The 12,047-nt window shown below is 36.6% G+C and overlaps 2 protein-coding genes across 2 annotated transcripts; both read right to left on the bottom strand.

The window, feature by feature from the left end:
• Window positions 1-828: 828 nt before the first annotated feature.
• On the bottom strand, window positions 829-3,405 carry LOC142638064 (uncharacterized). The gene is made up of 2 exons (XM_075812061.1): window positions 3,247-3,405; window positions 829-1,532 (listed from the first exon to the last, which is right to left on the bottom strand). The coding sequence occupies exons 1-2, from the start codon at window positions 3,332-3,334 to the stop codon at window positions 1,021-1,023; spliced, it is 600 nt and encodes a 199-aa protein (XP_075668176.1). The 5' UTR covers window positions 3,335-3,405; the 3' UTR covers window positions 829-1,020.
• A 6,598-nt stretch (window positions 3,406-10,003) lies between these two features.
• On the bottom strand, window positions 10,004-11,705 carry LOC142638458 (lysM domain receptor-like kinase 3). The gene has a single exon (XM_075812489.1). It carries the CDS (start codon window positions 11,688-11,690, stop codon window positions 10,392-10,394), a length of 1,299 nt encoding a protein of 432 aa, XP_075668604.1. The 5' UTR covers window positions 11,691-11,705; the 3' UTR covers window positions 10,004-10,391.
• Between the last annotated feature and the right edge of the window lie 342 nt (window positions 11,706-12,047).

Below are 12,047 nucleotides of genomic sequence, written 5' to 3'. Positions count from 1 at the left end.
CAATGCTATTCATATTTGTCATATATCTTGGCCCAATTGAAAATTTGATTGAACTAAATTAATTTCGTTATTCTGATTGCTGACTTGAATTCAATTAAAACTTCGAGTTTGAGCATTCGCAAATCAATGCAAGTATTTAATATGGTAATCTCCGCTTTCTCTAATGCTTCATTTCCAACATAATACACTAGCCTGCCCTCGTGATTCTCTACAAAAACAAGTAAATCATTTCATCTGCTTTGTTCAAATCATTTCAAACACACCAGGAAAAAAAATCCTCATCTTTCCATAATAGTATTAAGATTGGATATATAGAAAATTCATTGGCTATGAAGGTGCATCTGTCACTTGGCTCATCGATGAAATCACTATAACTGATTATAAGACGTGGAATCAAATGTTCATACAGAGGTGGGAGATGGAAAAACATTCAGAGATCATCTGGCTTGTGTTTAGCTCATGATAGCTCAAAACTCCAAATTCTGAATTGACCCTGCCAAGTTGCCGAATAACTCCAATCTGCATGCACATTGAATGCGTGAGCGTGACTACCCTCTTATGCCTAAGAGGGCCTTCATGCTAACCTAAACAGATGCACTACCATAATAATAATAATAATAATAGCAATAAGCTATCCTTGGAAAAGATAAAAACTGTTGGAAACTTTATTGATTACAATTAAGCAATTGGTGTTTTGTCATTTTGTAATCCTCATGTTGACATTTTCCATCTTCATTCAATGGATTACCAGTGTTTTAGCTGACAGACGCAGCCCGGCATTTTCATTAGATTATCCAGTGGATAATGCTAAGCATAAACCATTTGTGATTGCTTATATGAATAACATGTATAGGCAACTTAATTTTAAAAATATATCCAAAAAAAAAAAAACCTTTTAACAAAACAAATAAAAATTAGGTTCACAGATAATTATACATTACTCAGAAACCTCATCTGAAAACTGCTATGTAATTCTTACATAACTCAGAAACATCATCTGAAAACTGCTATGTAATTCTTTCAAGGTTTGCTTCCTGCTAAATCTTCAAGCGTCAGATTCAGGGTATCAACAGAACCTTTCTTCACTTCCTCACCACGAGCAGCCAGATAATCTTCAATGCTCCCTGGTTGTCCAAACATTCCAAGGTGATCAGCAATCAGGTGTAGATTATTACACCCACCACACCGTGCCACCACCACCCCTTTATCATATGATTCGCGACAAACTGTCTTTACAGATCTTGTTTCACAGACCTTGCAAGTAAAGATCATGGCAAGATCATGCCTTGCGGATGGCTTCAAGTTAGAATTTGCAGAATACTTCACGGTTGAACTATCATTACTGTTTATATTGGAGGGAGCATTTACTGAGTCACAATCAGGCTTCAAAGTGCCTGTTTCATGATTTTCCAAATCTTCATTGGCATGGCTAGTTGGTTGTGTTTGTGTCTGAACCCCTCTTTGACAAAATTCAGATCTGCTAAAGGATGCATTTGCAGAAGAAAGAGATTGAAGAGATTGCCAAAAAGATTCTGCCACCAATAAGGGAAAAGCCACACATAGACAGAGATGACTAAGATATCAAGCAAATAATATAAACAATAATTCACACAGGAAAATATGTTACATAGGAAGACATTCATTTAGACATTTAAATAACAAAAGGAAACTTAACTGAACCAGCAAGGTCAGAAATAAACTCTTTTGTGGCGAAAGAGTATATTAGATCAATATAAGCACTTTGAACAGTCCTGAAGTGCTCATCTCTACTCTATCTTCTATAAATGTTTCCACCTCCTAGGTCTCAACATCCTTGGTCACCACTCTAGTTTTACTGATTTTAAGTAAAATGTTTCAGTAATGCAGTGATGAAATGAGTATTGTGAACTTACCACATGATCATAGGACAACAAATAGCTAGTATCATTGCTCTTAAGTAAGATGTTTCATTAGTATGGTAGTAACATGAAACTTGAGAAACACATCCATAATTCATCCACTTCACCAAAAGTTCAAGGAAGCATCTCAGTTTAAGGCCTAGAAACCGAGGAATCAAATAAATTTTAGTTTTAACTGAGTTACCAAAGATTATCAAAACGCATTCTACCACGCCCTTAAGATAAATACAAGGATGTCAAGGATATGTCATGATCATCACAAAATGATTCATCATTGCTTGCTAGATTTTTAACAGAATTTCTCAATTTCTTAATTTTTGCTTAACTGCATTTTTAATTGATGGTATTACTTTTTCCACTGAAGCTGGTAAGCCATCAAACCATTGCCTAAAGGGTTAAACCAAACCCCTAATAAAGACCATGTTCAATATTACCTCATAAAATTCTAAATTCAATCAACAAATATGAAATCTTAACATATTGGTACTTGGTCTTCAGCACACTCATGTCTATTAATAACGCAAAAGAATAATAAGCTAATAATCCAAAGTTTGCTCTCCAAACTTCAAATCAAATGTACTATGTCTGACTCTCATAGTTGAAAAAGCTGTTGAGAATAATTATAAACCTTATTCAGTTGTTATCACTTTGTAGCTTCCAACTCTATTCTCAACTCTTTTACACGCTCAATAGCAAATTTGTTTCTTCAAGGAAAAATACTAACAATAAATAAATAAAACCCACAGAAAAACCCTTCACCTGTTCAGCCAAGAAACTAATAATAAGTTAAAAAGACAAAGTTTTTGCATTCAGTCTTTAATTTCATTCAACTTAACAAACTAATAATAAGCCAAATATTCATCTCGAAAAAACCAAATTTTAACAGAACCAAATACAACCCACAACCCAAAACCAGCTACATCTTCACAAACAAATTCAACTCAAAAAAAAAAAAAAAGTGGCAATACTGAAAAATTATTAGTATTTGTTTCAATTTACCTCAGTTTTCTTAGAAACCAAACAGTACCATACGACAGCTTTAAACTTCCAAAAAAAAAACTAATAATAAGTTTTAAAAAGACCAAATTTTTGCATTCAGTCTTTAATTTCATTCAACTTTAACAAACTAACAATAAGTAAAATATTCATCTTTAAAAAACCAATTTTTAACAGAACCAAACACAACCCACAACCCAAAACCAGCTACATCCTCACATTTTTAGTATGTGTTTCAGTTTACCTCAGTTTTCTTAGAAACCAAACATAGCATACGATAGTTTTGAACTTCCAAAAACAAAAACATAATAGTCAGAAGAACATTAGTATTATCTTAATTCGCATAAATCACCTTTAGATTTAGGGAAATGGGTCTGAAGCTGAGCTTGATTATGGACAAAGAGAGAGAGTAGTCGCTTCTGGAACATCCTGGCCGCCATCGTTTGTGGGTTTCGTAGGTTAGAGAAGCACACGTACGGTCCCAAATTTTTATTGTTATTCAATGGAGGGAATTACAGTGTGCCCCGCAAGTTTTGGAATTTATATATTTTCCCCCCAAGTTCAAGCTTTTTGTTTTAGTTTCCTTTTTTTTTGAGAAACTTGTATTAGTTTCCTTTGTATATAATATTAAGTTCGTGACTTCATGTGCATGTTACGCAAGCCATTAGGTTAAGGTGCTCTATTTTTTATTGGGGTGAGAAAACCCTATTCAGTGAGGGTTAAGCCAAGGTGGCTGAAAAATTAATGAGGTAGAGATAAAAGTGATAGCTATTGAAACACATGATTGATCGCTCAAATTAAAAACTTTATGATACGTAACATTTTTAAGTAACTTAGAAGAAAAATATGCACTCGTGACACCAAATGATCAAGACCAACAGAAGTACTTGGAAAGGCCAAAAGATCGTTCGATATTATGTAAAAACTAAATATCATCTTTACCTACCCTAAAAGACCAACCCCAATTTGAAATTCTAGAAAAAAAATCCCTCAAAATTTACCTAGTGAATACTATTGGTTCCTGAAATTTAAATTAGCGTTATTGATCCCTACATTTTACTAATGTAATGTTTTGATATAATATAAGATGCTACTTCATTTTAAAAATGTCACTTCATTGTAAGAAAATTAACAAAAGTTACCTTAGGTGTCAATAATACTCAATTTTAAAATTTTAGGGACTAATAGTGTTTATTTCAAACATCATGGACCAATAACGCTCATTAAGTAAATTTTAGAGACCAATAACATTCATTTCAAATTTCTTGGATCAATAATGCTCATTAAGTAAATTTTAAGAACCAACAAAATATTTTGATATATATATATATATAGAAACTCATGTCCATCATATATGCTAAATAATGTAAGCCCAAAAGTTGCCCAACAATCCACAAAAAAACACTCACATTAGCTTATGTATCCATGAGGTATATATATATATATAGAAACTCATGTCCATCATATATGCTAAATAATGTAAGCCCAAAAGTTGCCCAACAATCCACAAAAAAACACTCACATCAGCTTATGTATCCATGAGGTAAAATTTTTTTTTTTTTTTTTTTTTTTTTTTTGGAGGAAGAGGTAAAATAGGATTTAGCTATTGTGCAAATTTACAAGTCTAACTTATGTAAAATATAAAAAGTCAATTCTATGGTAAGATAAACATAAATTTTTATAGGTAGAATACAAACTTTCAATAAGAATAAAAACAATAGATTCTCTAAGTTTGGTTGGCCAAGCACAATTCATAGAAGATTGGTGGGTTTTTTTGCTTTTGTCATATTAATTTATAGTAGTGTATATCCAAAAGTATCTAAAATATATAATATTCTCAACAAAATATATATATATATATATATATATATATATATATATATATATATATATATATTTGTTTGAATGGACACGGCAAGGTAGCCATTAATGTATGGATTCTACTGGTCAAACTCAAAATGCAAACTAATACCACATTCCAGTAAGAAGGTTCACACCAATATCAAAAAAGTGGCCGTATATTTTTGCTACTCATCCTTTGACTATAGGGCTGTGGCTGAAAACGTGAGTATCATAAACAGAATTTACCCTTGACTAGCATATGTCTCAATGTCAAGCTTAGTGAACATGCGTGTCTAGCACTTGTAAGAAACTCATGTACTTGACATGTCCATCATATATGCTAAATAATGTAAGCCCAAAAGTTGCCCAACAATCCACAAAAAAATACTCACGTCAGCTTATGTAGGTAAAATAGATTTTTTTTTTTTTTTTTTTTTTGAGGAAGAGGTAAAATAGGATTTAGCTATAGTATTTGTGCAAATTTACAAGTCTAACTTATGTAAAATATAAAAAGTAAATTCTTATGCTAAGATAAACATAAATTTTTATGTAGAATATAAACTTTCAATCAGAATAAAAACAATAGATTCTCTAAGTTTGGTTGGCCAAGCACAATTCATAGAAGATTGGTGGGTTTTTTTGCATTCGTCATATTAACTGATAGTAGTGTATATCCAAAAATACCTAAAATACATAATATTCTCAAAAAAAAAAAAAAATTTATTTGTTTGAATGGACACGGCAAGGTAGCCATTAATGTATGGATTCTACTGGTCAAACTCAAAATGCAAACTAATACCACATTCCAGTAAGAAGGTTCACACCAATATAAAAAAAGTGGTCGTATATTTTTGCTACTCATCCTTTTACTATAGGATTGTGGCTGAAAACGTGAGTATCATAAACAGAATTTACCCTTGACTAGCATATGTCTCAATGTCAAGCTCAGTGAACATGCATGTCTAGCACTTGTAAGAATTAAGATATTCTCATATCATATGTATCTTCGTCGGCGGTAGACTTGTTAAGTCGACAGTCTTCTCTTTGCCTTAAGTGCAAACACTCAGGATGGATCTCTCTCCTGTGGAGTCAAGAGACTCAGAATTGGTCTCAATTGATCCTTAATTTGTTGTCCACCAACCAGGCCAAACCACATTAAAAGTTTTACCAGACTGGCTCATGAGGATTCTAAGCTAATGACAATGACATTACAATCTATGCTTAGACTTGAGAAATAACCTCTTTTTTCTTAAGTAATCATGAAAAGGAGAGAAGGAAAGGATTAGTGGATTACTTTTGAAAATTATTAACTCTTAAAAGCAGTCTCCTTCTTGACTTCATTGAACATCAACATGATGTTTTCTTAATTGATATTACATCACCAATAAGAAAACATGACCATATTTATTTCCTACTCATTCTTTTATTATATGTCAAGCTAAATATACGAGTTTAGCACTTCTTCTTTTCTTTCTGCTTCGGACAAACTACTCTAAGTGATTCCACAAAGTCCTGCAATTTTCTGTGATGTGTCATCGCTCCCGGTGGTATTGGCAATGAAGGCTTTGGTTGTACTTCGCGGGATCTCCTCCTATCTTGTTTGGCCAGTGAAAGTATGGCTTATTCTTAATTTTCTCCAGGATTTTATGTACTGGCTCTCGAAACATCGTGTTGACCACTTGGGTAGTTGTAGATGCAGATTGCTCGGCGAAATCTCCTCAAGGACAGTTATTGTTGTATCGGTCCAACCTAAAATCCCTTCTATCTTGAGGGACCACCTTAGCTTTCCCTTTTCTTTGTTATTGATCTTCCTCGACCCGCTTGTATTTGTCAAAACGGTTCATGAGCTGACGCACACTCTCGACAGGTTTCCCAATCAAAGATTTCCTCAAACTTGCTCAGCAGGTAGGCCAACATTGAACGTCCTTATAGTCACATCGTCAAATTTCTCATTTAACTCATTAAACATTTCCCAGTATCTGTTGGAATACGGCTTCAAGGTTTCCCCTTCTCTCGTAGTCATGGACAATAGGGAGTCTAAAGGACGAGGAACCCTAGTACAAGTGACAAACCAAGATCCAAAGGCCCTCACAAGCTCCTTAAAGGAGTTAACAGAGCCTTCCTTCAAGCTATCGAACCATCTCATCGCTATGGGTCCCAGACTCGATGGGAATACTTTGCACATCAAGGTTTCATTCTTCGAGTGAACAGTCAGTCTCTGGTTGAAGTGGTTAACATGCTCCACAGGGTTCGTTTTGCCATTGTACATGGTGAAAGTTAGTTGAGTGCACCGCCAAGGAAGGCTTCCTACCTCAATCCTACGGGTGAATGGTGACTTAGAGATCGGAGTCAGGGCTCTGCTCATCGCATCGTAGCTCAGGCCCTCACGAGACGAACTTTTCCTTCTTCGCCTATCATGGCGCTCTTCGTTGTAGGTAAAAGACTCATTGGGAGGAGTCCTCGATTTGGGCCGGTAACTATTATCGCCATTATCATCAGAAGAATGGCCAGAACTGGAGGGAGTTCCTCTGCGTCACTTGCGGCGTAACTTCCTACGCAAACTATCTATCTCCAGCTGCAGGCTCCTAGTATTTTCCTCATGAGAGTCGTGACTCCTGCCTCGAGACTGGCTGTTACTTGTGTGTGTGGTGTGCATGCTAACCTCCCAATCCCTTCTCCGAGATTGAGAAAATGATCTTGACGCTAGGAGCCAACAAATTCCTCCCGGTCCGGCCCCGAACCTACTATGGGTAGACGTTGATCTTACCAAAGCTCAAGCCTTCCCACAGACGGCACCAATTGTAAGGGGATGGTTTTGGATCCTATGCCCAAAAAGCAACAGGACTAAGGTCCAAAGAGCCCAGCACAATGAATTTGTAGAGAATGGACTTGTAGGCTAGGCTTCAATGGAAGGATCAACGTGCACAATGAATTAAGGATAGTAGGAAAGTAAAGAAAATTAAGTTGTATGCAAACAAAATCACTGCTCGCAAAGCCCGAGGAGAATAGCTCTTGAATATATTCCTTCAAACTTGGTTACAATTTCTATTCTAAGTTGCTACAGTATCTTCTCCCACCATTTTTCAAATCCCTTTCCTCTGAAGGGTCTCTCACATTATATAGCCCCCTTTAAATGATCTTGGCTCTCTAATTGTTGATCGTCCAGGCTACCACTTGAGTGTTTGTCCCATCAGACACCTTCCCAAACACTTTGTGAGTTGCGGCAATCAAGGCAGTACTATTTAGGGGTCTTCTCCACATAAATGCGGCCAGGAGGTTTGGTGGGAAGTATTAAATGTGGTGGCAGCCACCATCCCTTCAGTTAGAGCTAGCCCCTTTCCCAAAATTCCTTCTCTTCAATGTGACCTCCTCTGATAACGTGCCATTGAAATGGCCTTATTATTTGAGGGCGTGATCTCCTCGGAGTTACAGTGGCCTCCTCGGCCTCAGGTATGACATGTGGCATGACCTCTTTATTAAATTTCTGTACCCCACAGGTAGAATACAAACTTTTGATCAAAATAAAAACAGTAGATTCTCTAAGTTTGGTTGGCCAAACACAATCTGTTGAAGATTGGTGGTTTTTTTGCTTTTGTCATATTAACTCACAATTGACAATACTGATTATACGAGTAAGTTTAAGTTTATTTGTTTGAGTGGACACGATGAGGAAGCAATTAATGTATGGATTCTACTGGTCAAACTCAAACGCAAACTAATACATTCCAGTAAAAAGGTTCACACCAATATCAAAAAGTGGCCGTATATTTTTGCTACTCATCCTTTTACTATAGGGCTGTTGCTGAAAACGTGAGTATCATAAGCAGAATTTACCCTTGACTCAATGTCAAGCTCAGTGAACATACCCTTGACTCAATGTCAAGCTCAGTGAACATACATGTCTAGCACTCGTAAGAATTAAGATATTCTCAGATCATATGTATCTTCCTTGGCGGCAAACTTGTTAAGTCAATGGTCTTCTCTTGACGTAAGTGCAAGTACTCAGGATGGATCTCTCTCCTATGGAATCAAGAGACTCAGAATTGGTCTCAATTGATCCTTAATTTGTTGTCCACCAACCAGGCCAAACCACATTAAAAGTATTACCAGACTGGCTCATGAGGATTCTAAGCTAATGACATTACAATCTATGCTTAGACTTGAGAAATAACCTCTTTTTTCTTAAGTAATCATGAAAAGGAGAGGAGGGAAGGATTAGGGGATTAATTCGAAAATTATTAACTCTTAAAAGCAGCCTCCTTCTTGACTTCATTGAACATCAACATGATGTTTTCTTAATTGATATTACATCACCAATAAGAAAACATGACCATATTTATTTCCTACTCATTCTTTTATTATATGTCCAGCTAAATATACCAGTTTAGCACTTCTTCTTTTCTTTCTTTTTTAATAATAATTTGATAGTTACTTTAAGAGGAGGTAAGATTGGGAACATTGAACGTCATCGTTAGAAACACAAAAATACATCAATTAAGCAATATAAACAAGATAAAATATGCAATATTTTCATTGGTGGAGAACACTCAAGTTGACAATCATATATCTGGACTACAAAAAGCTTGTATTCAAATTACGTCTAAGGTTTGTGATTTTGTCAATTAAAATTCGTAACTTATGAAAATCATTTATACTTAAATTATTTGCCCACTCCATATTCATCTACATCATTATAGATGATAACAAAATAAAGAAAAACAAGAAATCATTAATAAAAAATTTGCATTTCATCCAAGACTTTTAACTTTTTCACATCTTTTTTATTTGTGCTTTGTTAGTTTGTCATTTGATATCAAAGTTGGATGGAATGACTAGCTCAACTCAAGGAGCGAGTAAATTGGAAAAAGAAAATATAATTAATTACTACTCTCTTTTCTTTTCTTTTTAATCTTAATTACTAATTTGACTATTGAAGTAAATAAATCAAGGGATTAAACTAAACTTTAGCCTTATTTTTTAATTAGCCAAAAATAGAAAGTCTTTTTTTTTTTTTTTTTGAGGAAGTCGACATTAGCTAATTTCAAAAAACTCCCATTGAGTTATATGATAATATATGATATTCACAACCAAACAAAGGTATATTGATATCCAGACTAAAATATTAAAATACAATATTCACAATTTCTTTTTTGGTAAATAAGAACACCTGTCAATTTCTTCAACAGTTTGAAAAGAATCAATCAAAGCCTAAAGAGAACAAAACAATAACAACAAACTAGCAAGAATTAAACACGCACAAAAATGTCCATTTAAAAAAAATTCACACTCAGCATAAACGAATGCCAACAAAAACAAAAACAAAAACAAAAACTAAAAAACTAAAAATCTTTTCTTGTCTGTTATTCACATCATTTACAAGTATAAACAAAACTATCAATTCCTTTTACCCTCAAAACGAATCAATCTAACCCTAACTCATGCAAATATTTACCTCAAATCAAAATTATAAAAAATTCAAAAGCCCAATGGCAAGTAAAGTTTTTTTTTTTGAGAAAAGAATGGCGAGTAAAGTTAGTCTTTAAGGCATCACACAAATGCTTCATTTGAGTGTCGTATCTGTATTGTAATGGACAAAAATTGTGTATTACACCTGCACCGTGTCCGTGTCCGTGTCCGTATCCCGTGTATCCTACTTCACCGGGGGGCCAAGGAAACCGAGAAATCGGTGGGTAAACCAATCTGGTCAGCCCAACGCTGAGACTCCAAATACAACTTGGAAACCAAAACCGCGACCCGACCCATATCGGGTCTCTTATTCGGATCCTCCTCCACGCACTCCAACGTCAGTCTCACCATCTTCTCCGCCACTTCCACCGGGTACGAGTCCCGCAATCTCCGGTCGACCCATTTCCTCACTCCACCATATTCCCCACTCGCTTCTCTCGCCGTGTCGATAACGCTCACTCTCCTATACCCGCCATTGTCGTCGAAAGCGAACTTCAACACTTCCTCTCCCGATAACAGCTCCAACACCACCACGCCGAACGCGTACACGTCGCTCTCCTGCGTCGCGAGTCCCGTCTGCTGAAACTCCGGTGCCATGTACCCTCTCGTGCCTTCGAGCTTCACCTCTTTGGATTTCTGCTGCTGCTGCGTCGGCGGCGGCGGTGTTCTGGAATTATCGGCGATCTCGCCGCAGAGCTCGGCGGTGCCGAAGTGGCAGATCTTCGCGTTGAGGGACTCTTCGGTGACGATCACGCTCGAGCTTTTGATGTGGTTGTGAACGAAGCCCGAGCTTTGTACCCCGGTGCAATGGTGGACATAGTCGAGCCCGTGAGCGAGGTCCGTAGCGATTTGCATGCGCTTCAACCAGGTGGACAGCACGGTGAAGCTAGGGTTTTTAGGGTTTCGGAGACACTCTTTGAGATTCGCTCCGGTGACGAATTCGTACACCAAGTAAATGTAATTCCCCGAGAGCGAAGCGCCGAGGAGCTTGATCAGGCTACTATGGTGGAGCCGGCAGATCGACAACAGCCTGTCTCGGAGCTCCGGCACCTCGATTGGTCGTCGGAGCTTGCGTTGGAAGACGGCGACCTCCTTGTCGCGGAGACAGCACCGCCAAGCGGCGGCGGAGGAGGAGGCGGAGAATTTATTGGAGAGGAAGTTGTTGGTGGCGGCGGAGATCTCCGAGAACTGGTAGATGTGAGGATTTTCCGGCAGAGAATCCTTGAGGCTAGAGAGAGAGGCTCGGCTCGAAGCCGAAGATTTTGAAGAGTAGTACTTGTTGTTGTAGCTCGACCCGGACCCGGACCCGGACCCGGTGGCGTAGTTGTTGGAAAACGGGTCGGGAATCGAATCGGTGAACGATTTCCGGGGCCTGGAATTGGAATTCGGACTCTTGGGTTCGATTACCTCTATGCTCTTCTTCGTTTTGCACATTTGGTTTTTCTCGTTCATCAAACGTGCGCTGTCGATGGTACCGGCGTGTAACATAGTTGAAATGTTGTGTATTAGTGTATGAAATGGCCGGTTTTATAAATTTTTTTATTGAATGAGTTTTTTTTTTTTGGTCAAATAAGTAATAAATATTCTTATATTAAATACTGTAATTAAATCCCACTTTGCTTCGTCAAGCTGAGCTAATTGGATGTGTAGTGAAGTCTTTGTTTGCAACAGATTCTAAGAGCATCCCTAAAGATGTTGCCAAAAAAAAAAAAAAAATCATTTTAATACACTGGCAGCTTATTTTATTATTTTACCACATTATTTTACAATATTTTATTTATCAGATATTTTATTTTTCAATTTTATATATTAAAATAATATTTACAACACATTAAAATAATATAT

The sequence above is a fragment of the Castanea sativa genome, chromosome 6 (genome assembly GCF_040712315.1).
Source record: "Castanea sativa cultivar Marrone di Chiusa Pesio chromosome 6, ASM4071231v1".
Taxonomy (NCBI): Eukaryota; Viridiplantae; Streptophyta; class Magnoliopsida; order Fagales; family Fagaceae; genus Castanea; species Castanea sativa.
This window is presented reverse-complemented; position numbering and strand designations above follow the sequence as displayed.